This window comes from Chelonia mydas, chromosome 9 (genome assembly GCF_015237465.2).
Source record: "Chelonia mydas isolate rCheMyd1 chromosome 9, rCheMyd1.pri.v2, whole genome shotgun sequence".
NCBI classification, from domain to species: Eukaryota; Metazoa; Chordata; order Testudines; family Cheloniidae; genus Chelonia; species Chelonia mydas.
The window spans coordinates 11,617,209-11,645,114 of NC_057855.1; the positions used below are offsets into that span (position 1 = coordinate 11,617,209).

Below are 27,906 nucleotides of genomic sequence, written 5' to 3' on the forward strand. Positions count from 1 at the left end.
ATCTACTTTACTGCACGCCAACTTTTCAATATTCTAGAATAGCTACAAGATTTAAGCTTTGACTGTCACATTAGGCACTTAACTTAGCTCTTGAAGATTCAGCAAGGGACCAATCCTGCAAATTTTTTACTCAAGCATATAGTCTCATTTACCTCAGCTGGACTACCCACAGAAGTAAATGTTTACAGGCTGGAACCCTCAGATTCTGGGCATCACTTCAGAAAAATTCTATGGGGACTGAGGCAGCATGCAAAGTTGTATCAGCATCCCCATTTCCGCTTCCTGCTGAGGCCACAGTTGCTTGTGAGGGGTTATTCGGCCAGTCCCATCCAAGGGGCTCGGGGGGGGGGGGGGGGGGGGGCGTGTCCTCACTGATAGCTGGCTGAGGGCCGGTACTGAGCCTGATTTGCTCCAGACTCAGCTTTGGCACAGGCTGCCACCCGAGAAGCAGTGCTGACAATGCGGTCAGTAGAAGCCCCAGTCTGACCCAATGCCCCCGCAGGTCCAGGGGAGACACCATAGTGCTAGTTGGTGAGGAGCTATGGCAAGTCTGGGTGGAGGGCCAAACCAACTGCCCCCCACCACATAGCAAATGACGCCTCTGCTCAGATTGTACTGATAAGTGATTAAGAGAACCTATTCAGGACCACTATTGTATTTTTAAACTTTCCTGAACTTGGAAAAGAGTCTATACCAGGGGTTCTCAAACTGGGGGTCATGACCCCTTAGAGGGTCACAGGGTTATGATGTGGGGGTCGTAAGCTGTCAGTTTCTACCCCCAAACCCCACTTCACCTCCAGCATTTATAACTGCGTTAAATATTTTTAAAAATTTGTTTTTAAGTTATAAGGGGTTTTGCACTCAGAGGCTTGCTGTGTGAAAGGGGTCACCAATACAAAAGTTTGAGAACCACTGGTCTATACTAACCACCTGGTTTATCCTAAGTAACATTTTGGGGCACCCTGGGGGAAAAAAATAAGTTCTCTCACTTGAGACGTCCCTACAACTATAAATTTAATATGCATTTGTTAGAGACTTTAAGATTGGCTCATACAACTTATTTTTAGCATGAATATTTACTGTAGTACCACATTCAAGTGAGCAGTAACGTCGCAAAACTCAATGAAAAAAGTGAAGATTTTTATCACCATGTTTTATCTACAAGATTTTATTTTACAAAATATAGTTATCTGATTTTTCAGACTGACAGACTGGAACAGGATAAGAAGAAAGCATTTATATAAAACTGGTTTGCTCTAGTGATTATTCCAAACAGTACTTAGTCAAATACACCAAGTAGTGAGAAAACTCACTCAACATTATAAAAGAAAAGAAGGGTTAGCCAACTGGTTTTGTACTGCGATGTGGTTATAATTGTAAAACACATTGGTGATCAATGCAGGATAGATAAAAACAAAAGCGTACTACCATAATTTGCATTATTAAACCAAACATTCCCACCCCGGTTTGAAAAAGTTTACCAGACATCTAAATGCCAAGTGGACGGGAGGAGGGGAAAGCGACTTGTGATACAACCCTTCTAAAGCAGCAGCTCCTGCAGTGTAAAGATTATGTGTTGTTTATCGAGAACTCTAACTGCAACATATTGTCTACTTGTTATTTAACACATTTGTAAAAAGTGTGTTACTAACTTCTGTAGCTCACGAAAGCTTTTGCTCAAACAAATTGGTTAGTCGCTAAGGTGCCACAAGTACTCCTTTTCTTCTTACACCCACTGGCTTCTCTTTACTTTTCCTCTTCTCTCTCTGTCCTTTTTAATAATTAATCATTTTCTGTGGTATCTGCACTCTGTTTTTCCTTTTCTCTCTTTCCTTCAGCTACCATTGATCTCTCTCTTTCCTTTATTAGGGATTGTTTTTGATGTTCATTCTACCTTTCCCACTTCTTCCCCCTGCTCCTCCCCCATCTCATTCTCTCTGTGAAGTCTTCTTTTCTAAGCATGCATTTAAAAAAAAAATCAAGACCATTTAAAATTATTTAATTTTTTTTAACTATTCATTCAAATCAGATTGAGGCTTTGTAAAACCAATTAGCACTCTGTGTTAACACAATACATTAATGACAGGTTTCAGAGTAACAGCCGTGTTAGTCTGTATTCGCAAAAAGAAAAGGAGTACTTGCGGCACCTTAGAGATGGCCCACCTTGATTATCATACACATTGTAAGGAGAGTGGTCACTTTAGATAAGCTATTACCAGCAGGAGAGTGAGTTTGTGGGGGGGGGGGGGGGGGGGTGAGAAAACCTGGATTTGTGCTTGAGGAATTCCACCATGATTTCAACAATTTCCATCCCACCATCAACCTCAGCCTGGTCCAGTCCACACAAGAGATCCACTTCCTGGACACTACAGTGCTAATAAACAATGGTCACATAAACACCACCCTATACCGGAAACCTACTGACCGCTATTCCTACCTACATGCCTCCAGCTTTCACCCTGACCACACCACACGATCCATCGTCTACAGCCAAGCTCTGCGATACAACCGCATTTGCTCCAATCCCTCAGACAGAGACAAACACCTACAAGATCTCTATCAAGCATTCTTACAACTACAATACCCACCTGCGGAAGTGAAGAAACAGATTGATAGAGCCAGGAGAGTACCCAGAAGTTACCTACTACAGGACAGGCCTAACAAAGAAAATAACAGAACGCCACTAGCCGTCACCTTCAGCCCCCAACTAAAACCCCTCCAACGCATTATTAAGGATCTACAACCTATCCTGAAGGATGACCCAACACTCTCACAAATCCTGGGAGACAGGCCAGTCCTTGCCTACAGACAGCCCCCCAACCTGAAGCGAATACTCACCAGCAACCACATACCACACAACAGAACCACTAACCCAGGAACCTATCCTTGCAACAAAGCCCGTTGCCAACTGTGCCCACATATCTATTCAGGGGACACCATCACAGGGCCTAATAACATCAGCCACACTATCAGAGGCTCGTTCACCTGCACATCCACCAATGTGATATATGCCATCATGTGCCAGCAATGCCCCTCTGCCATGTACATTGGTCAAACTGGACAGTCTCTACATAAAAGAATAAATGGACACAAATCAGATGTCAAGAATTATAACATTCATAAACCAGTCGGAGAACACTTCAATCTCTCTGGTCACGCGATTACAGACATGAAAGTTGCAATATTACAATAAAAAAACTTCAAATCCAGACTCCAGCGAGAAACTGTTGAATTGGAATTCATTTGCAAATTGGATACAATTAACTTAGGCTTGAATAGAGACTGGGAGTGGCTAAGTCATTATGCAAGGTAACCTATTTCCCCTTGTTTTTTCCTACCCCTCCCCCCCCCCCAGACGTTCTTGTTAAACCCTGGATTTGTGTTGGAAATGGCCCACCTTGATTATCATACACATTGTAAGGAAAGTGATCACTTTAGATAAGCTTCAGAGTAACAGCCGTGTTAATCTGTATTCGCAAAAAGAAAAGGAGTACTTGTGGCACCTTAGAGACTAACCAATTTATTTGAGCATGAGCTTTCGTGAGCTACAGCTCACTTCATCGGATGCATACTGTGGAAATTGCAATTTCTGCAATTTCCACAGTATGCATCCGATGAAGTGAGCTGTAGCTCACGAAAGCTCATGCTCAAATAAATTGGTTAGTCTCTAAGGTGCCACAAGTACTCCTTTTTTTAGATAAGCTATTACCAGCAGGAGAGTGGGGTGGGGGGAGGTATTTTTTCATGCTTTGTGTGTATAAAAAGATCTTCTACACTTTCCACAGTATGCATCCGATGAAGTGAGCTGTAGCTTACGAAAGCTTATGCTCAAATAAATTGGTTAGTCTCTAAGGTGCCACAAGTACTCCTTTTCATATTACATTAAAATTTATAATGAACTAGCCTATTTGAATTTTCCAAAACAGCTATATATAGGCAAAAGAAAAAAAATATCAAAAATGAAGGCTCGGATCTTGTAAACACGTAAGCAGGTACATAACTCTGCTCACAGGAATACTGCCACTAACTTCAATGGGATTACTCATTTGCTACAAGCTAAGTGTTTGCAGCACTGGGGGCTAAAATTGTATTTTATTAAAAACTTCTCTCAGTAGCACAAATTCTTTGTCATTTCAAAACAAAAACTGCTTCAGTGTTAAAGAAAATTATTTCAATACATTAAACAAAGTTATTGCAAACTTTATTTAAAAAACAAAAACAAAAACACAAAAAATCTCTCAAACCAAAGATTTCAGAAGCAGGAACCTAAAAGTTAAGCTCCCAAACCACACAGTATGGATGTTAATGAAATCCTGGACTTGTCTTTTTCATTTTAAGTGTGAAACTTCTTAGCAGAATAAAACCTCTAATAATCTGAAATTCTACTAACGAGCAGGAAACTAATTAAACAAACAAGTAGAAAATAGCCACTTTAGCCATGGAAGAATATAAAACAGGGAGAGAAAGAATTAGCAACATATAAATAAAAAAATCTGATTTGAATTATAAATATTACTTGATATTTTAAAATCATTTTTTTTTATCCACTCTGTCTTGTTTCCTCCACTTTCCTTTCCTTCCACTCTCTCATTCACACCCACAAACTCACCCTACCTACTTATACCCACCCCTTCATACACTTTTCAAGCCCTAACAGCCAGCAAAGTAAACAAACAGCACCAAAGATATGGAGCCACAGAGACAATGCTTTGTTGAGAACCGAAGGCCCTTCCACCCCCTTTGAACAATTTGCTAGGAAAGAGTGGAGTAGACTCAGACCGGATCACAACTACTTGCACATTAGTATTTTTCCCCAGTGGCTGCATCAGAATTTAAGTGCTCCAGAATTTAAGATTTTTTTAAATCTCTAATCAGTCTCTAATCTTTAAGAATTCAAAAGTAGTTACAATGAGTTTAATTTTATGCTTCTACCACATATGGGCAGAGCCTGGGAAAATTACCATTTATTTTCCCCTCCAGACTCGTTTTAGGATGAAGAGGAAGGTTCTGGATTCCTAAGAGGGTGCTGTCCACAGACTCTACACCCAGGGCCTCCATCTTTTGTAACCATCAGCTATCAACCGCCTAAAACGTGTATTCCCCAAACACACTGGATGGAGGCACTCTCTCTTTGCACTGCACCCTGATTCTCCTAACTGCTGTAAGAATAGCAGTTGTCTGCACTGATCAACCCTTTCCCAGCCTCCCTTTGGGGTCCTCCTCCCTAGTGTATACCTCCAGTGCCTAGCTCTGTGCTGCCACTTAGAAAAGGTCATAAGCAACAAAGTGAAATTGACCAGATTCTTGGTCAACTTCACTGTTGCTTACAGGGTTCCCTATTACTCTGCTGTAGATTGGGAAGGCTTTAAGTAGCCTGCAGGCTTGTTTACATACAAAAGCTGTACCGTTTTACCTATTCCAAAATACAAGGTACAATCCCTAATATCCGTTAGTTCTTCAATCATTACTGTTTCACTGAAGATCTCAAATTGTTTCTGGCTGTAAGGTAATAAATTAAACACAAGTAGTATCCAGTTACAGTGTGCTCTTCCTTGTCATTCAGCACAAGGATGTCATTGCTCACGCTTGGGACTATATGGCAAAATTACCATGGAAAGCAACTGAAAGGAACCAGGGTGGAATTTTCCAAAGCAACTAAATCTGTGTCTACACACAAAAGCTGTACTGCTTTCACTATACTGAGAGAGAGAAAACTGTACAATCCCACAAGTGCGTCACAGTTATATTGGTATGGCTTATACCCATACAGGAAGGTGAAGAAACCATACTTGTACAAAGTACATTTATAATTGTGTCCATACTAGGGATCGTATTGATATAACTATTTCACTTTAAAAAAATAAACATCCCTAACAAAAATAGTTATACCAGTACAAAAACTGCATATAAACCAGATGAATATCTTTCCTTTTGCCTATCTGTTTACAGACCTAGAAAGATACTGACTTATACTTTGTTCATGGCTGGAAATTTATCTTCTAGCCTAAATGGCTACACGCTTTTCCTTTTAAATAAAAGTTTTGAGACTGCAAAAGTTGATGACTCAACTTCACATTCACCATAGCTAAGTGGATTTTTCAAGCCCCTTCTCCACCCCACAGTAGGAAATATCAGTTTTATATTTTGACATGGCTACACCAAAAACTCCCTACCTCCCTACATTCTACTCCCTGAAACAATCAAGACAATCAACAATAGGAATGACTTCAGGATTCAGAACCAATTTGTACAATATTTTACCCATTTTAAGAGGACAGAATTTCTACTGTTTTAAAATTAGTAATAAATAATATTCCACAACCATTTCTGGGGGACTGGATAAAGGCAAAACAAAACAAAACCCCCAAAAACCCCACCAACACTTTCAAAATATTTAAAAAACAACCACTTTGCACTGACATTTTGCTTAAAAAAAAAAAAAACTCTCTCCCCCTCCACGGCTAGTGAAAACCTACTCACTCTCCAAAATTAGAATTGCAGCAGTTAAAATCCCAACTTTTTATTTGCACAACACAATAAAAGAGTGCTGGTTTTATTATGATCATGGTCTTCACTATATAGCTCATAAGACCACCCTTAAAACTCTGCCAGACTGCTGCAGTTTTTGCAAGGTGGAAGCAAATTACAATTAATAAGAATCACACTCCCATTTTAACACCTCTTTTAGTATTTTGAAGAAGACAAGCTGATTAAGTTTACTAACTAGGTAAATCAGGAAGCTTTAAAACACAGAACATCTTACCAATTTCCCGATTAAGAATCTTTTCTTCTCTGTTGCCTACTGGTTCAATGACTTTTAAAAAAGGCTGAAAGAGCCGCAGGTCGCAAAGTCTCCGTGTTTCATCAAAAAATTCTTCTCTTTCTGCTTCTTGTGTAACACTTACGAAAATGTAAGAAGATTCATCTTGAAGGAGCTGATAAAGAGGATATTTTCTTGCTTCTTTGAAGAGTTCATGCTTGATAGTCAATAGTGTGGCCTCACGGAGGCATTCTAGAGTCACTATCATTCCATTAGGTAGAAGACACTCTACAAGGATCCTTGGTGGCATCAAATGGATGCCCCATAGTTCACCAGATGATGGTCTTGGAGGCATTTTCTTAATCTTTTGGTAAACTTACAACAGAAACAGGTTTAAGCACAGATTCCTACAGGAGAGACCTAAATAAATGTAAAACATTAAAACATATTAGAATGAAAAAATATAAACCTCACAAATTAGAATTGAGAGCAGCTTTATTTAGACTCTTCTATAACCCCAACTGACACAGTATCTGAGCACTTATGACATTAAATTGGGGCAGGACATACAAATTATTGCATTTTACCAAGGAGGGTGCAGGGGAGACAACCCGAAGTCTGATGTCAAAGGAAGTTCTGGGGAAAAGCCACATTTTTAATACGAATTAAATCCCTCAAATGGTACAATTAATAGCGACACAGATGTTATTCATACTTGTTGCGAACTTTTAAACAATATGCATTTAGTGATTTGCAAAAAAAAATAAAGTGGATTAATTTTTTTCCATTAAAAATGATTTACATACTTATGCTTGAAACACATTTAAATAATTCTCTTCAGTCCCCACTACATTACCCCCAATAATTAAAACATTAACCTATTTTTAACTTACATATGAACCTCACAGATGACTATGCTTTACAGTTTCAATTTATATTAAAAATAGTAACTTGGAAGGTATGCAATTGTGCTAAATAATCTACCCACTGAATCTCTACAGTACATTGCTACTAAAACATTTCCCATATTCTCATTAGTGTCCTGCCAACCCACATATGCATCTATCCATCTCCAATCACTGACAGACAAGGCTTTGAAGTTCTTCTACCTAACAGCTAAAAGCTAGGTTTTGTCCTCTGCTAGAGAAAGACCAATATGAAAGATAGGAGCTTCAATGTCCACATGCAACACTCAATTAAGTCAATTGTCCCCATCCCAATGTTCTGAAAGTAATGAGCTGGGATGCCTGTCAGGGTGCCCTCCCTCCATTCTGCTTGGTGTCAGTCTTTGGCTAATCTATGTCTGATAACCCCTCCATCACAAAATTTCCCATGGTTGCCAGAAGGGAGAAGATACATTCTCTTTCTACTCAGACCTCCTCCCTTCCAACCCAAAGCCTCCTGGCTGCTGTGAGGGTTTGTTAGGAAGTTTCTGCTTTCCTATATCTTTCTCAGCTTTCCAGCTGCTATAAGGAGCACATTTCCACTACTCTGCCCTCTTTTTTTATGTTGAATAGGTCAAGATCTACTTCAGCCACTGTTCAGTTTTCTCAAGGAGCAGCAGAATGAAAGTGACAATTCTTTTCAGTTTCACTGCAGTCCACAAAATTCTGAATGGCAGTCAGATTGTCATCAGCCTTCTCTGCTGCAGCTTTGGAAATTCTACAAATAGCAACATAGGCAACGGAACTCTCCGTTACAGTTTTAGTAAAATGCTACATTGATTTATACTCTATTCGTGATTAGAAGGTTCTTTGTCACCATAAAGGCTAGGTTTTTTGTTTGTTTTTTTAAGTGAAAGCTTAGATTCTGCAGAAGTTAAAGAAATGTCTCTATTTGACCCAGAGGAAGGCAATGTAGATTTGGATATTTTAAGTTCTACGTACATACACTCACACCTATTGACTGCTCAACTAGATCATAAATAAGAGTTTAATTTGAGATTTAAATGAAAACCATCTTCTGCATATGGTGTTAATTACAAAAGAGTAGGAGTGAAACTCTGAAATTATATAATCCTTTAATGGGAGTATTTCAAAGGTCTAAAGTAGGTAAGAATCCCCATTTTACACATGGGGAAATAAGGTGCACAAGGTTAAATAACTTGCCAAAGATATCAAAACTGGTGTTTGGTGGAGAGAGAGAGACTCAATGACTCAGTCAGTCCTTTACTGACTATACAGCATCTACTGCTTTCTTTATTGTTTACATTAGCATCCCCATTCTACCCATTATTAAAACAAAACTAAATGAGGCAAGGAAAATAACCCACCATTGTTTGTATTACTATGTTAACAAATCCATTTATTAACACAGAATTAGTATAAATCTATTTAAACAAGCCTGATCTTGCAATTTTCAATAAATCATATGCAGAAATCAAGTTTCCTCACATTTCTAGTTTATTTTCTATATATTTTATTTTTTACATACACATCATCACTGCATTTATTACATCCATGTCTCCCTCTCTCCCATTCTTCAATGACAAAAGCCATTTTATAGAATGTATTTCAGTCTCTTATGACAAGAGATAATGATGAAGAAATTCTGATGTCCCAAAAGGATCGTGGAAAAATATATCATGACGAAAGTGTCAAGCCAAAAAAAAAAAAAGTTGTACTTATTAATATACAAGTATATTAGTATACAAGCCAATCGTTTTTGAAAGAGTTTGTCATGAAGAGATGACAGGCTGGCAATATTTTCCCCTATACTCTTTTTGTTCCGAGTCAACCAAGACAAGAACAAGACTCCAGTCTACACTACCAAAATTATGGTTGTCTAGCATACTTATAGTTAAATCATATTACAAAAAAAGTGTTTTGTGTGGTGTGGGTTTTTTTTTTTTTTAATTTATATATTACCAGTGTGGTCAGGAGAGAGATATAGGGGAACCATGTTACAAACCTAGATATCTACCAGTGTTAAAATTTGGGTGTCCTGTTCAGAACATGTTTTCTGTCCACATATGCAAAACAAGTGATAAACATGGCTGTGTCCAAATCATCCTAACCCCCATGTTTAAGCATGTTAATTTTTGTAGTGCAGACTGTGGCCTAGTTCTGTAACATTAGGCTGCTGAAAAGTGTAGGCATTTTTTAAGAACTATTTAATTTTAGATTACAATATCAAACAATTCAGCAAGTCTTAGCAGACCCAAAATAATTTTTCAAAATAAAATTATGTTTATGAAGTACAAATCTTAAAATAGTCAATGTGTTTGTTTTCTAAAAGAGAGTGTGGGCTGCAAGTAGGCCAATGGGCCAGTCACCATTTTAGAACAATCACACTAAAACAGCAGCTTATTTTTCCTCTGACAGAGTAGGGGCTAGAAACCGTGCGCACATTAATCCTATGCGCACATTCACTCTACTTGTGCGCGTAAGGATACCATCGTGGTTTGTATTTGGAGAGTAAAAGAATTTCAGTTTACATTTTCGAAGTATAATTAGCAGATTGCGTTTTTGTCTTGTTTTGAGAAAACTGGAAGGCTGCCTGGAATAAAGGGAATCAATTCTGTTCTTAAAACAGCTCAAGGAATATTACTGTAACAAATTATTTTGGAATAGATATTACATAGACACAATTAGGGGCAGGGATGAGCACTTCCAAATCATGGTTAATCACCCTCCAGACCACCAGAATTCTGAACCACCACAAGTAGCCAGCAAGACCAAACTCACAGGCCCCTCACTGATCAAACTACCAACTCTTTGGGCTGGTTACAGCATCTTCCTGAACCACCCTGTTATTGATTCTCCTTTCTCAACCCCACTAACCACCTGTTCCAATTATTGATAATGCACACCTATATTTTAGATTGTGCCCAAAATTATTAAAGTAGTTTGAGTATGCATGTAACATATTTAACTTTTATCTTCATTCCTCTACATATTGAGTAGTTTAAAAAAAAAAAAGCTTCGTAGACCACTTTCCTATTTGGTTTGGTACATGCATTTTTCCAGTACTAAGAACTATGCTGTCCGAAGACACGCAATATTTGTCTAAATCAGTCATCTGTATCATCCTCTTTCCGGTGAACGAGAAATGACCATAAAGAAGGCCCAAGATAAAGAGCGAAGCATTCTAGCTTTTGCTGTCACACAGTAGAACCTCAGAGTTACAAACTGACTGGTCAACCACATACCTCATTTGGAACTGGAAGCACGTAATCGGGCAGCAGCAGAGACAAAAAAGCATATACAATACAGTATTGTGTTAAATGTAAACTACTAAAAAAGTAAAAAGAGAAAGTTTAAAAAAAGATTTGACAAGGTAAGGAAGCTTTCTGTGCTTGTTTCATTTAAATTAAGATGGTTAAAAGCAGCATTTTTCTTCTGCATAGTAAAGTTTCAAAACTGTATTAAGTCACTGTTCAGTTGTAAACTTCTGAAAGAAAAATCATAGCGTTTTGTTCAGCGTTATGAAAACCTCCATTCCCGAGGCTTTCATAACTCTAAGGTTCTACTGTACAAGACTAACCCTGTTCTAGATAGATAAGGTAGTCTCATTTTCTCATGCCATTGCAATGAGGGCAGAATTGAGGTAGTTTGGCTACCTTAACTGAATTTCCATTCAATAGAAGTTTCATTATAAGCAGCGCTGAATGAAATTTTTCAATTGAAACTTTTTTTTAAATGGAGAATTTTCAGATTTGGCAACACCAAAACATTTTGTTAATTCCTGTCAATTTTGCTGAATTGTTTTTATTGGGGGAGGGTTTTTTTTTTTTTTGGGGGGGGGGGGGGGAAGGGGGGAGACCTAACCTCCCACCCGCCTAAACATTTCATTTAGATATTGATTTTTTTTTATTCTGAACAAACTTTCATTTAGAAATGTACTTCAGTCTTCTTATAAACAGTAAACATTAAAAAATGCTCAACATCTAAAATGAAACATTTCATCAGACCTGAAAAGTTTAAAAAAAAAAATTTTCTGAATTGTCAGCAAATAGAAAAATCAATTATTTGCCTGGCTTTAGTCAAATTGCTGTGTACAATTAGCCAAGACTACTGGGCACACTTTTGTCATGAACATTCATCTGAGGCCTTTACAAAGTTTAATGTTATTTCTTCCTCAACCACTTCTTTCCTGAAAGTGAGAATTCCTGTAGCAACCCACTCGAACAGTCATCATCCAGGAGAAGTGATCATCTGATCAGAAGAAGCTATAACAACTTTCTGAAACTTGCAGGAATCTCTGCCAAAAGATAAAATGCAGATAATATAACGGCTACCTGATTGCCATAGAACATTTAAACAAGCAATGGGGAAAAAGATCAATAGTGGAGCTAGACAAATGTTGTCCAATTAAACATTGTTTCATCAGAAAATACCGATTTGAAGAAAGATGTTTTGGTGAACCTATTACAGATTTGACCTAACTTTTGCCAATGGAAACATGCCAAGAGGCCTGTGTTCCAGGATCCATAGCACCACGGTACAGAACCTGCTGGGGCTCTTACTACTAGGCTCTCCACTACGCTGCAGTGCTACCATCCTCCCTGCCACAGAGCAGGGAGCCTAAAACTCAGAGCCCAGGCTCCTGCTGGGGCTCTGGAGCAGCCACGCCACGTAAGGACTTCTAGGCAGAAGCTGAAAGACCCACGTGCCCTGGCTCCAGCCGCAGTTTGGCTCTCAGATCTGCAGCAGGGACCCTATAAGTCCTGAGAACTCCAGCTCAAACCAGGGCTCTCAGTTATGGAGTTGAGAATCTGAATCCTTGGACCAGTTCCCAGGGGTTTGCAGCTCTGGGGCAGCTGCACCAGAGACCACTATCTATTAATCCGTATTTTGACTCTGCCACTAAGACCAAATGATTCTAAAGAATGGATGCCGCCTTAATCCCAAAGATAAACATGCTCTTCCATGAATCTGCCTGAGGGAGGAGCATGCTTGTTCTCAATGGCGTATTTCCTTTTGCAGATGCAGCAGATCCACAGATGCAACCCACCCTACATCAAGATTACTAATGAAAATTCTCTTGTCTGAATGATCTGTGGTATAAAGTTGTAGTGTTGGTAATCAAGGAATATAATTACTGTTAGCAGTTATATTAACTGGAATTTTTCCAACTCTGGATGTTATCAAAGTAGCAGATGCTTTATTGGCAGGAGCTAAACTTGCATCTAGAATCAACATATTAGTGTCTCCACAAAAGCAGTATGAAGACCCACTGACCAGCTTTGGGGGAGGGAGAGGGGAGAACTGCATCCTCCCGCTCAGCCTTCCTTTATCCTGAGGGTCGCTTGTCATCAGTGCAAAAAAAAAAAAAAAGCTCCACTCCTGTGCAGGCTTTGCAACGGTGAAGTCTTGCAATGTTCACTATTATTCACTGACTAGCATACTACCTTGTAGGCACAAAAGTTCAGCTAACATCCTTCCTTTAGGATTTTCTCTCTTGCAAAAGCAAGCAAGCAGTAGGAACTAACCAGGAAAGACAAAGCAGCTCCATACATTAACTGTTGATGTATTGAACAACTAATTTAAACAAACAGTATTTTAATGTATACACCTTAATAATTATAAATCAAACTGAATAAATCTGCAACATCATTGAAAAGTAAAGTTTCCTAATCCTCTGCAATTCAATGCATAAACTGTAATCACTCATTTCACTACCATTAGCTTACCCTTACAACTGAATGAGCCATTCAATAAACATGATACATTTTATTTCCAAATATTCAGTCAGTTAGCTTCTCTTATTGCAAGAAAAATCTCATTAAATTGCTTTGACAGACAGGATATAACAGTTTCCTGTAACAATTATTCTGTTTCATATGCATTCCACTATGACTTTTGTACAGATTTGATTAGTCTTCCCAGTTAGAAATTCACTCCACAATCCACACTAAAAACCTCCTAGATTCACAACTGACTGACCCCTCACGCCCCACATGAAACAAACTCCAAAAATGTTTACACTGTTCAGGTTTAGACCACCATATTGACTTTATATCTCATTATCCCAATCTCAACACCAACTGAATTTTTCCAACGTAAGACTGTTATGACTTCAATCGATTCCCCAAAAGCAAAATTCTGGGAGGAACAGGAGTCACTTTCCCAGGGGAAAAATATTAATCTCTCTCTTCAGAATGTAAAGCTTTTATCCACTGGTGCCAATATGTCAGCCTAGAAATTTCAGACTCCATGGACTAGAGAACAAATGTTTTTTTCCCTCTTAAGGCACATCAGTCACTCCAAAACCCAGCACAAGGAGAGTTGGCAGGGTTGTCAGTGGGTTTGCTTTTTCTGCTGTCCAAATCTGCTGCGTAGTGACAGTAAAACTGCCTTCAGTCTAGATATTTTCAGTGATACTCCTTTGTTCTTCTGGCCTGCCTTCAGGCATTTTTCTAGAGTACAGATACAGACCAAGCGTCTAATACAAAGACTTGAAATTGTCCTCTGCTATAACATTGCTGATGATAAAATTATTTTTTGTTGCACTGTATGTAGAGCTTCCTCATGTCTTTGTATTTTTCCTATCTTATTTCATCCATTTAACAAATTATGCAAATACAGTTTTCACACACATTCTTGTATGGCTGCAAACAGCATAGTAAAAGGAAAGGGTTAGGAGGAATATAGCCCTTTTTGAAACCTTGTATTGCTAAGGTTTTTGTTTGTTTTACAGAATGCCCCCTTGTCTAAACTACAAAATGTACCCATTGCTGACAATTGCTGTAGTTGAACCAATATGTTTAAATCAGTTTCTGAAACAGCGATCTCAGCACTCGTTTAGCCGCACCCATTACCAGTGATGGGTAAATTCTGTAATTTAGACAAGGCTTTAGAGAGCTCTTTCTCCAGGATGAAATCTTAAGCGAATATTATAACAATTATCACTGCACTGGCATCAGCACTGGCATCAGACCCAGTGTAAGATACTGTCCAAAATTAAATATCTGCATTTAAACCCATTTTGTGATTAGGATATGATAGAACCATGTTCTAAAATTCATATTATAAATTCTAACACAGCATTTTTGTAAAGCTTTTTCTTCAGAGAGGCCTGGCCACAAAAATAGCCCTGTAGCAGGGCTTAACTGTGTTTGCCACCGTGTAGTCTTGTTTTGTTTTTATTTAAACACTGCTCAGAGCAGGACTAAACACAAACCCCCAAGCCTTCCAATATTGATACCAGTGGTAGAGCTGCAACAATGGAGAATTACAAGTCCCTTTTTTGCCAATCCATATGCAGCCTGGCTGTCAAAGCACAATACAAGTCAGATAAGCTGAAGACATGCTTAAACAGAGTCAACACTGTTCCTCAATTCTGCTTGAAGCCCAGTGTACCCAGAGCCTGAAACTGTGAAAAAAGGTAAAAAACAGATAGTAAGGTATGGAAGTCTGTGGCTCTAGGGCAGTGTGGCCTGCTCAAGTGTTTTGGGGTGGTGGTTGTTGTTGTTTTAAAGGCGCTTAAATTTTTGTCACTATGCACTCAGTGTCTCAAGGACAGAAGGAGGATCCTGGGAAAGAGAGGCACTTGGAATTTTAAATGACCTCCACCACCACTTCTGTAACCATGCTTTTCCTTAAAGGACCCTAAGGAGTAAGAACATGGAGAAGGTGGGAACGCCTGTTCTTTTTCCCTTGGAGATTTTCTTCTAGTTTACAATTTTGATCTCCTTTCCACCATGCTGTGTGCATGCATAATACAAGGGGGAAGAATTCCACAGTGATGCAGTGTTCTCAAGTAGTAGCCTCTTCAGAGGAGATAAAAAAACCCAACATATTCTGTTTTTTAAGCAGTGACACACTGTTAAACACTAAAATTGCATTTTGACCCCTCGGAAGGCCAGTGTGCCCTCCTTCCTTGAACTTCCATACATCTGCTAAATCCTATTATTCCAGTCAGGAATTCTGGCCTCTATATGGAAAAAGTTTCCCACTCACAGTTCAAGAGCCCTGCTCCATAGTGGCTCTACATTGGCTGAAGGTGTTCTGCTACATCTACAAGCATGTTGTGAAGTGGGGTGAGCAAACACTGGAGTTTTTTCAAGCTGTTAAGGCAAGTCTGCAGTGCTGAAGAAACGCAGGGGAAACAATAGCAACCACCTTTGCACATGTAAAAATAAAATGGTCAGGTTTCCTGCCTGCTTATGGGTCTCAGAGTTTTTACACTAAGTGAATTTTATATTGGTGACGTGAACATTTAACAAGAGCACAGAAGAGAACTCAGTGATAAAGCAGAGAGCTTTAATTTCATTTTTGTATACAGAAAAAAAGGAATCTTCTGCCCTTTTTGAAAGAGTAAGGCAGTGTGATGGGAACGAGGGTTTATTTTTGAGCTTCTTTTGTATAAAACTAATTGGATTGGTAGCCAAAAATGTAACTAAAATATAAACTCCGGCTATGATTGTTTCCTTATATTTTTCCTTCTAAATTTCTTTCCAATTCTCTGCTCTTCCTGAGATTTTGGAATCCAGACAGTAAACAGAATCTTTCAAAACAGGAAATGCTGGCACACATACACAGTGGCAAGAAAAAAAACAGAGTAGAAAGTAAGTTCAGATATAGGTGTTGTGGATTTTATTCCATTCTGTACCTTTATGCAGTATCTATAAAACAGGAGTACTCCAAAATTAAGTTAGGGGAAAAACACTAACCCAGGAATTTTTGTCCCATGTGTATGCACTGGGAGCATACGCATGAATTGTGGTTAGCTTTGTGGTCAGTATCCAGGTTAACTTAGCCTGGGTGTGAGTAGTTATGCTGCAAAGTGAAATTCCTGTGTCCTCAGGACATTTGGGGGTGCAGCCCTCGATTCTTTGTGCTGCAGCAAAATGGGAGTGCTGGCTGACCTTTCTCCTCAGCAGAGTGTTAGTAGCTACTGCCACTTTTACCTACTCACTACAGCTGGGTTCCGTGTCATGGGGAGTTCAGAGACAGAAGCTCTCAGCAGGCCCCTGCTCTTGAGAATCATAGAATTAGAAGAGACTTCAAGAGGTCATCTAGTCCAGTCCCCTGCACTCAAGGTGGGACTAAGTATTACCTAGACCATCCCTGACAGGTGTTTGTCTAACCTGCTCTTAAAAACTCTAATGATGTTGTGGAATCTCCCTCCCTAGGCAATTTATTCCAGTGCTTAACTGCCAATTAGGAAGTTTTTCCTAATGTCCAACCTTGCTGCAATGGCCTTCTTGCTTCTTGTCCTATCCTCAAGGTTAAGGAGAACAATTTTTCTCCCTCCTCCTCCTCACGACCTTTTTATGTACTTCAAAACTGTTATGTCGCCTCTCAGTCTTCTCTTCTCCAGATTAAACAAACACAATTTTTTCAGTCTTCCCTCATAGGTCATGTTTCTAGACCTTTAATCATTTTTGTTGCTCTTCTCCGGACTTTCTCCAATTTGTCCACAACTTTCCTGAAATTGTGGCACTCAGAACTGGACATAATATTCAGTTAAGGCCTAATCAGCACAGAGTAGAGTGGAAGAACTACTTCTCCTGCTAATACATCCTAGAACGAGGTTTGCTTTTTTTGCAACAGTGCTACACTGTTCACTCATAGTTAGCTAGTAATCCACTCTAACCCCCGATCCCTTTCCACAGTACTCCTTCCTAGGCAGTTATTTCCCATTTTGTATGTGTGCAACTGATTGTTCCTTCCTAAGTGGAGTACTTTGTGTTTGTCATTATTGAATTTCATCCTGTTTACTTCAGATCATTTCTCCAGTTTATCCAGATCATTTTAAATTTTAATCCTATCCCCTCCGTTTGGTATTGTGCACAAACTTTATAAGTGTACTCTCTATGCCATTACCTAAATCATTGATGAAAATACCGAACAGATGATTGGTAGCTGCATACCCAGTCTAAAGCCCTCACAACCTGAGCTTGGTGACTTCTCATGAAATGGCTGCCCCAAGCACTGACAGAACTAAGATCCAGTCCCCAACCTTAATTGCAATAGTAGAAGACGGATGAAAAGCTATGAGAAGGGGAAGGGGTAATAAAAGTAGCAAAGCTAAACTAGCAGTGTTGTGGCTTTCCCCACATACTGACCTCCCACTGGTGCACAACCCTCACAAGTCTTCACTGGGAGGTACTGTAATCATTGAATAAAGAGCAATCTGTACCCTGATTATTTTTATTAATGGTAGTATTACTGTAACATGTCAGAGACCCTGCCATGGAGCAAAACCCCATTGTGCTAGGTTCTGTACAAAACACAGAACAAGAAGGTCCCTGATCCAAAAAGCTCGCAAACTAAATATAAAACAAGAGACAACAGATGGTTACAAACATGGAGTACAAGACAGACAGACAGACACTGGTCAACGTTATAGGCAGTGATATCAGCACAATGGCGAACAACAGTTGTCAAGTTTTTTTTTTGTCGGCATCACAGAAAAGAGGAGAGTTTAAAGAAGGGATTCGAAGAATGATAAGGTAGCTCTAAGATTGTTTATGAGGAGCTCTTCCAAAGTATGAGAGGCAGCACAGGAGGAAAGCATAAGTGCTTGTTTGAAAAACTTAACAAGTGGATGATGGAGGCTGGCAACACGAGCTGACAGTGAATTTGAGAGGATCGGTAGGGTGGGGATAGACTGTAAAGGCCTTGGAAGTGAAGATAAGCAGCTTATATTTGATGCAATAGAGAAGGCGGTGGCTATGGAGGGATGCAATGAGAGTGGAGAGGAGGGATAGCTCAGTGGTTTGAGCATTGGCCTGCTAAACCCAGGGTTGCGAGTTCAATCCTTGAGGGGGCCATTTAGGGATCTGGGCCAAAAATTGGGGATTGGTCCAGCTTTGAGCAGGGGGTTGGACTAGATGACCTCTTGAGGTCCCTTCCAACCCTGATATTCTAGGAGTCTATGAGTGGTATCACGGTCAAATCAATGGGCTCAGAAAATCATCTTTACAGCAGCACATGAATGGACGTGAGCAGGGCAAGGCTGCATATGTAAAGGCCAGAGAAAAGGATATTGCAGTAATAGAGACACGAGATGAGAGCCTGGACAAGAGTTTTAGTTGTGTGGATGAATAGCAAAGGCTGTCTTAGATACTATGCAAAAAGATTAAGAAATATAAGACATAGCCTGAATGCAAGGACTAACGAATAAAGTGCAGACATTTATATTTGTGCATATGTTGCATCTCCAACTACTGGTAACTGGAGAAAGAGAAAGGGTGGGACTTCTTGTACCCTCTCACAACAAGGGTGCTCTGCAGTAAGTGAAGGGCCATAGAAACTGAAGCACCAAGCAGTTATTTCTTATGTGCTTTCAGTTTCTTCATGGTACTGTAGGTTCTGCTGAGGGACTGTCCTTTGCTATAACCGGAAACAAAAGATGACAACAATTAACTGGCATTTTCAGAAGTGCTCTCAAGCAGTTCTAGCAAATTACAAAACATGTTCTGCACTCAAAGGGTCAAGTAGTTCCTATAGTGTGAAGGGATCTCCAGGCCCTCAAGGAATTCATATTCTGAAGTAACAGCCTTCCTGTGACTAGGTCATCAGAACAGTGGCAGGGAGTTTTGAGTAGCAGTCCCCAAAAGGGAAGAGATAGGCAGGCAGTGAGCTAAACTAAACAGAATCCTAAAGGGGGAGAAGATTTCAGACAGTAAAGGATTCTTTAATTTATAAAAAGGCATAACATGATCCAATGGCTAGAAGTTGAAGCTAGGTAATTTTTCACCTTATCTGTAGCCTAAGTGTAATTAACCATTGCAATAATTTACCAACAGCTGTGGTGGATTCTCTATCACTTAAAATCAAAACTGGTTGTCTTGCTAAAAAATATGCTCTAGCTTAACCAGAAGATATGGACTTGATATACAGATTACTGGGTGAAATTCTATTGCTTGTGCTACACAAGAGGTCAAACGAGATGAAAAATTCTTGAGTAAGCTGAGCCACTCTGATTCTTTCCTGGTGAACTGGCTGTCCTGGGAACATAGGAGGAATTGTGGGAAGGCACTGGAGGACTACCAGTAGTCAAGTCACTGCAAAGTAGGGAAGTTACCATTCTAAATGGAAGCCTCACTTGGGCTTTAGCCTACAGCCCCAGATAAGCCAGCTAGCCCTGGTTAAAAAACCACTAAACTCAGATGAGAGAGTTGTATGTGTGCCGCTACAGCTGTGCCGCTAAAAGGTGTGCAATATAGCCGCTGTCTGTCAGCAGGAGAGAGCTCTCCCGCCGACAAAAAACTTCCACCCCCAATGAGCGGCGGTAGCTTTGTCGGCAGGAGAGCTCTCCTGCTGACAAAGCGCTGTTCACACTGGTGCTTTTCCTTGACAAAACTTTTGTCTTTCGTGTGTGTGTGTGTGTTTAATACCTCTGAACTTGTCGTTCAGTTGCCAGCGTAGACAAAGCCTCAGAGAGGGTTAAGGCGCAACACCCGCATAACAGCCTACATTAACTCTGCATGGATGATAAATCCTGAGAAATCTTCCCTCTCACTACATAGCCAAACCTAAAAAGCTAACCAATATTTGAGACTTCTTGAATTGGACTTTATCTACCTCCCTGCCCTACATTTCATAAAATTAAGTTTGAGACAAACATTAAATAGGATAAACGTATTTTCCCCATAGGAAGAGTGCTCCCCAAGGTTCTGGATCCATTATAAGGGGATGCTGTCTTCTAAATTGACATATGCAAATTGTTTAAAATATTTGGGGGTGGAGAGGGACATTTATTTACAACCATGTATAAAAACAAGAACCTTGACAGAACAGTACTGGAAGGTGCAGTTAATATTCTGCCCTTTAGTCCAATTATAGCTAATAACCTTCCACATACCCCTCCAACACTGCTTTCCGGAAGCATCAAACACCATTTGTAAAAGTTGAGGACTAGCTGGCTACCCCAATAGAGTTCAGTGGGTCTAAAAATGTTATTTACTGGCATAAGACTGGAGGTATGATCCCATGCAACTCCACACAACCTTGTTTGCGCATGTGCGTTCCTGGGCATCCTAGTGCCTCGGTAATAGCTGCTGAAGCACTCATTTTTAGAGGCTTTCAACATAGCCAATAGCGTGCCGACAGATGTTTAGCAGTTTGGACATCAATCACACTATATGCTACTTTCAATGTCGATGCTTCTATAGATGAGCTATGTACCCTAATTTATACCAATACTTTGAAAGAGGAGTGCTCTTGAGAGTGAAGCAGCAGAGGTTATCTATCATAGATGGCACATACAGCTACCTATTTAACCAGCAGGATCTCAATGTTGAGACTCTCCTATATACAAACAAGACCTATGACCAGATGAAGTTCAGAGTTTTGAACCAATTTTACTTTACATTTGTGAAATGGGACAGTAAATGAACAAGACTACTTTTCTTTGTGAAGAACTTGGCCCATTATCACAGTAATTGCCTACGTGTATGTGAACTGCAATTACTATGGACAAGCGCTACTGCTTTGTGGACAATGGCTAAAAATAGAGCATTACTCATTGGAACATGTGGTTGGTGTGGTTAAATCAACAGCTGGCACTTAAAAAAATCTGATTAGAAGAGGTCATTGGTATTAGGGTCCCAGAGATAATGGAAGGAGCATGAGTGGGGATTTAACAACTGTGGTCAAGCTACAGACCTAACACGTCCACCTTGTGATGCTGCTACTCTGCAATACAGACAGTATTGATCACCCAAAGCCAGTTTCCTGGTGTCAAAGGCTGTTGGCTGGGCAGAAGTCATGACAATAGTCAGATCTGCATACAAAGGGCAGAATGTCAGAGTCACCCCCATATGCCAAAATAACTGAATTGTACTTCTGCTCTGTCAAAGCAGATGATCAGCAGGGGCCCTGCATAATAGAACTACTTTTCCTTCACACACAAGCACTGAGAAACAAGCTGTGCTTTAGCTATTACCACAAAACAAGTCAGAAGATGGCAGAATGTGCCATTGAAAGGGAAAATTGGAGATGGCACTTGCACAAGAGTGCTGATTAATATGAAGGCCTCTGAAGTCTGTAGCAAGTAGGACTTGAATTCCATTCCTCTGTCAGACTGCCTTAGTGTTCTTCAGTATCATCAGATAAGTTTTGTTGTTTTTTTTTTAAAAACCTAACTAAAAAGTCACTGAAAAGTATTATTTTATATGTTGTTCAGTTTAATGCTGCCCACACCTGTCAAAACACAGTTGTGACTGCAGCTGTGCTCTGGGGGATGGGGTGGGGGGACAGCCCTAGACTGCCGCTGCTCATGGGGTGGAGGGCAGCCTGGGACCGCTGGTGTGGGGTGGGGTTGGGGCACAGTGATGCTGTTGATCCCAGGCCTGCCCGAGCTGCTCCGGCAGCCCTGGGGTCAGTCACACCTGCAAGCTGCAGAAGTCGCGGAGGTCCCAGAAAAATCACGGAATCCATGCCTTCCATGACCTCTGTGACAGACTCACAGCCTTAATGATTACCTGTTCTTTTCATTCCCTCGAGGGCACCTGGCATTTGTCACTGTCAGAAGACAGGATACTAGGCAAAACGGACCTTTGGTCTGACCCCGTGTGGCCATTCTTATGATAACATGTAACTATCCATGTAGGAGTTTTCAGCAAAAGCTACACATCTGGGCAGCTAGCTAAAGAAGGGTCGTAGTGTTTTCTGCTTTAGTAGTTGGGGCTTTTAGCATGTAAGCAGGACAGGTACATCTTCTTTCCACACCTTAAAGAGGGGAAACTTAATATGGGATAGGAGCTTAAAATCATAATGCTCCACTGTATCCAACAAAAGTTCAGATTAGTATAGGAAGCATTCAAATTTCAAGTGGCAGTAGGCTTCCTAGTGAAAAGAAATTGGGAGCCAGGGAAAGGGTGATTGTCATTTAGAGCTACACACCAACTTTACACTGGTTTAGGTGAATGTAAGCTTCCATGTCTGGAAGGCATGATTCACAATCATAATGGATTAACTTCTTAGGCAGTGCTACATAATCTAGTAGCATGTTCCGCAGAAGAATAACTAGGGCTCTATTATTAAAGATGCTGCCCCCATAAATTTGTCTTTTCACAGAAAATATGGATACTACAAAAAATTAATCATCAAGAATGCCTTTCAGTAGGAAACCATTGCTATTAAGGGACTTTTACAAGTCTTCAACCAGAAGGAAGCTTCGATGTAGGACATCCTTTTGCCAGCAGTTTGTTACAAAAATCTTTAAAAAAAATAGAAGACTAAAGATAATATAAGAAACCACTGACAATTCCCAACTGGGTGAAATTTAACACAGAGTGCCTAAGAAAACTATGATAATCTAATTCTACTAGTTCTGTGGACTTAAGTGAGTTGGAATACTGCTTATGGAAGATTCCCACTGTGACCAAGTCTCACCGCAAGCTGTTTAAAAAAAAACCCCACATACACATACTAGAACAGCAAGGAAGGGAGGAAAGATTAAGATAGTGTGGATCTCCTCCATTACACAAACAAACTTTCAGTTGTACATTAGTAATACATGAGATAAGAGGATAAGAAGGGCATGCAAAATACATGTGGTGAAAGATGAGCTGAATCACAGTTGTGCCAAATCATTTGACAATACATTCAAGCAGGTATCTGCTGGTAAGGCATTCCTATCTAACGGTAGCTTCTTTAGATAGCAGCAGTGAAACACTCCAGAGTTAGGAATAGTTTGCATAGCTCATTCATGAGGAAAACGAGAATCTCATTTTCTACTAGTTCTCATTTTCATCCTTCCTTGTCTCCTGCTGGAAGTTATGCTATCTTTGTAGGTCAACGTGCTCCAAGGTCGACCTCTAGATTTACCTGGACAAAGGCTTGATGAGAGAGGATAGCTACACCAGTACTTTATCCACCATTTCAATCCATGTTTAAGAGAAAAACAAAAATGTTGTTAGAATAATTTTACTACATTAAGACTGAGTAGCTGCATCACAGAGAGGCATGGATCAGCATTCAAGTTGCACTCCCTGTCAATATCTGGCCTGGGGAACTAATGATCCAGCCAGCGGACCAAATTCAGTGATGAATCCTGGTCACGTGCCACCTGAGGCACATTGCACATAGGCTAAGAAGAAGCTGCATCACAAGACAAACTAAGCTATGACTTTTCATTTAGAGTTGTTCTGTTTTTTGAAACACTGAAGTGGAACTATTTTAAGAAAGCCAAATCTATTCTCTTAAAAACAAATTCCCCTAGGAGCTTAGTTTTAGGCATTTGTGAACACGTATCACTGGGTTCTTTGACTAGTACAAATATGCGTAACACCTCAATTCTAATTACTACTGTTTTATACCAATATGTACTCAAACATTACACACTAATCTTTGTAACTATGCCATTACAAGTGGCATCAGAGCTCTAGCACACATTTCACTTGAACATATGCCCCCTCTGAGCTCCAGAATTAATTTATGAGGAAGCCGAAGGCCTATCCAATAGCTGTGATTATTTGATCGATACTCTCATTCAGTGGAACAGGTTGGTATGTTCTCTTGGTACAAACAGAATGGAAGAGCATTTCCTATTTGGTGGCAAAACTGGAAGAGATTTTATTAAGGTGACAGCAAGTGACTGCAAAAAGATGAAATACAAGAGAGATCAACCATTTCAAGAATTTGTTTTTGACTACCCTATTAATGGGAACTTCCTCAATACACTGATTAGTTTTATTAGTGCCTGGGCCATGCATAGATGTCAGTGAAACCTATTACTCAGTTTAAGTATTTTTTTTTTTTAGTATCTCATTTAAAAGCTTGACAGATTCAGAGAGAAACTTCCAACCTTGCTAGCAACCATTCACGCTTTCATGAGGACTACAGTTGTGGCACCTGGCTTTGAGGTTCCCAACCGAACTGACAATTTGCTTATAGAAACAGTCTGTAGATCAGATATAGGGTTGTGTGTTTTGCATTATAACAATTTAATGATCAGGCAAAGCAGATTTTAAAATCATATTTTCATCCTCCCATGACTATTTCAGCATCAGGGAATTTCCACATTCAGCAACAGTGGCATAAATAGAAATCTGTTATAAAAAAGTTTGTGGTCAAGAGTGGGGTTAGTGCTTTGCAAACTTAACATTATTTAATGACAACCAAAAATCACAAATACACTAACAACGGTATAGGCTCTAAGTTAAATGCTGATTTACCTCACCATAAAAGCCTATGTAATAATTTTCACAAGAACAAACAGTGCTGTTTAATACCTTACAAAGAAGGCTCCTCATCTCCAATCATCTGTTTGATAATCAACATTTATCCACTACTTATTGTTGCTCTCCTTGTGCCTGAAGCTTCATGTCTTCAGTCTTTAGTTCATTTTCATCTTTGGAGTAGCTGGCCTCATTCTTGTAGCAAGGTGAAGGTGAATTGCTTTCAAAAAGCATCAGAAACTTCAGTGTTTTGACATGCCAACATTAGATTAAATTCATCATAGACATGACAGGCCTTTCCACCCATGATCACAGTTACCCTCAGACTATCATGCCAAACCTTCATTGCTTCCATCTTCTCTCAACACTGCTAGATGGTTCTTGATGTTGTGCACAGTCTACTGATTGCACACCAGGAGCAAAAGTGAATTCAGTCTGAACTTGATTCCCTCTTTCAGCAGTTGGCAAAGAAGATCCTCAGCTGCTTGGACCAAGGCACACATGATCAATCAATTAAGGCATTCACCATGGTTATAAATAGTGGCACAGAACTTCCCATTTATTATAAAGAACAAGTTCTTACACTGTGCACGTATCTGTGTTTTATGGATCCATAATTCTAATTTATGATACACTGCACTACAGGACTACTAGTCTCAGGAAAAATGGAAGTTAGGAAAACTAGCTAAATAGATTGAGCTGATGTAGTTCAGGCTTTCCATCCATTCTAGGGAGAAAAGTATAAACTAATTTTAGCACCAATCAATACCTTGACATTTGTAGTAAAGCTGACTTTGAAAAGCCTCTGCATGGAGAAAGACAATTCTATCTGAAAGGAAGTCTGAATTAGATTAGTGTTTCCTCCCAATGTCTCCTGTGTGGAGGGAGCAGCCCAGAGCTATTACGGGCTAATTTTGAGCATTAGATTCATTAAGACTTCTAAAGCATCTTAATGCTGCAACTGTTGCAAGTACATTATTTGAGCACTAAGAGATAAAGCAGACTGGCTTGTCTTGTCCAAACTAACACTATAGTATAAGGGACACTATTAGGAACAATTATGAAAAAAAGTCAAGTTTTAAGAGGTGTAAACGTTAGAACACATAAAACACTCAATATTTCTCCATTCTGGAGAGTGACAATGGAAACATCCATTGGACATTACTCTGTAAAAGAAATCGTTCTTCTCCCTGCAAAAGGAGTCATTCTACTGGCTAAATATTACGACCAATTGGCTCAACATTCCAGGGCGTTTTACAGTAAGGCTTTGTCTAAACTGGAACCTGAACGACAAAAGTTTTGTAGTTCAGAGGTCTGGAAAAAAAAAAAAATCACCCTGAAATACAAAAGTTTTGCTGACGAAAAGTGCCAGTGTGAACAGCACTTTGTCAACAGGAGAGCTCTCCTGCTGACAAAGCTACCGCTGCTCGTTAGGGGTGGAAGTTGTCGGCGGGAGAGCTCTCTCCTGCCGATAAACAGCAGCTACACTGTGCACCTTTTAGTGGCACGGCTGTAGCAGCACAGCTGTGTTACTAAAAGGTGCATAGTGTAAACACAGCTTAAGTCTTAATCAATTAATCAAGCCTTCTGTATTTGAAAGAAGTGTTAATAAGAGTTGTGATTTTACAAAGTAACCAGTGATAATTATAGCCCTTCATTAAAAGAACGCCTTCACACACAGAAAAGGAAAAATGCCAGAGTATGTTTTCTTCTGCAGATGAGTTGTCTTTAGACATGTTTTGTACAAGTGTCTGTTTTTCCTGTGTAAGTGCTTGCTTTGACACAGTATATTTCTGTTGTATCTCAAAAAGAGATTAAGAATTGCAAAATGTGTGTATATTTCTGCCTGAGTTCACTGAGCTGGCTTCAACTTTGTGGTGGCGTAAGGAAGGCGGACATGAAAAAACTGGAAGAATCCATAGTCAATGCTTGATCCAGCTGTTCTTAATCTGAATGTCTTTGGTAGAGGTTCCCTTTCTCTCTAGATGCTAAATCATCTCTTTGGCAAATGAGACAGGAGCAAGTTTTGAAGAGATGGGGTTATGCCAAATTAAGGTATTTTCAAAGAGCTTCCTAGGGAAGGTTACCTACAAAGATACCCATCACGCCCCATTTTGAATAATATCATTTGAACACTCTTCTAGGATCTTGATATACCGAATATAAACATTTCCAGCAAATACACTTAATGCAAGTTTACCTGTCAAGTGGTTTTGCTCCTTCCTGGACTAGGAAAATGAGAAAGCACATAGAGGGGGAAGAAAAGCTGGGGGGGGGGGGGGGGGGGGGGAGAGAAGAGAAAAAAAGATGCAGCAGGGCTGTGGGGGAACACTTTCTGAAAGTGTCAATGTTAAAAACGAGAGACCAGACCAATAAATCTTCTAGATTAACATGTGCTCTGCCCACAAGAAACCACGCATCACTGCAAGTAATGAAAGCTCTTTGTAATCAGCATGACAGAAGGTTTTTTTTTTTTTAAATGAGAGTTCATATGGATTTTACTATATCCTCAAATACCCTGAATCTGTATGTTTTGATTGCTCCTATTTATCTATTAACTCCCATTTTACTAGCAATTTTGATTTTATAGAAGCTATTCAAAATTTAACACAATAGATTTACAGTAGCTGTTTTAGGCTCTTTGTAAGGCATCGTAAAGAGATTAAAAACAAATACAAACAAAATGTTAGAAAGCTATATTCTCAGTTCATCTAACATTTCATAACATTCAGGAGTACTTCACATACTTTAAAATAGAGTGCACACGTCACTATCTTCTATCCCAGAAAACATACTGGAGGAAGCAGAGGCACTAGTCTGTTTTTCCCCAGTTTTTAAAATATGACACTGTCTTCTTATGCTTTTTTTGTGAAGTTGGGGTTTTTTTTGCCTTACTTACTCACAACTTGAGGGATAGGGGAGAAGAAAAGTAATCTCCCGCCAGTTTTTTTTCTCCTTCTCCAGAGAAAGTATTTCTATCATCTCTTCCGGTCATTACCAAAGCTTCAACCTGCAACATTGCCTGGTGCATTTGTATTGTCTGTAGCTACATTAGATTTGACTTCTA

At 39.7% G+C, this 27,906-nt stretch overlaps 1 protein-coding gene across 7 annotated transcripts in view; it reads right to left on the reverse strand.

Annotated features, from left to right (window-relative positions):
• PIK3CA (phosphatidylinositol-4,5-bisphosphate 3-kinase catalytic subunit alpha) overlaps positions 1 to 27,906 on the reverse strand; it is a 75,225-nt gene that overhangs the window by 42,024 nt on the left and 5,295 nt on the right. For 4 of the 7 annotated variants that reach the window (XM_043521981.1, XM_043521983.1, XM_037909269.2 and 1 more), the window contains exon 2: positions 6,764 to 7,180. In XM_043521981.1, coding sequence (XP_043377916.1) covers positions 6,764 to 7,115 — 352 coding nt within the window. In that variant the 5' untranslated portion in view covers positions 7,116 to 7,180. Of the gene's footprint in view, positions 1 to 6,763; positions 7,181 to 24,893; positions 27,089 to 27,906 lie in introns of those variants that run through there. The other 3 variants (XM_037909268.2, XM_043521982.1, XM_037909270.2) reach the window with 3 other exon arrangements.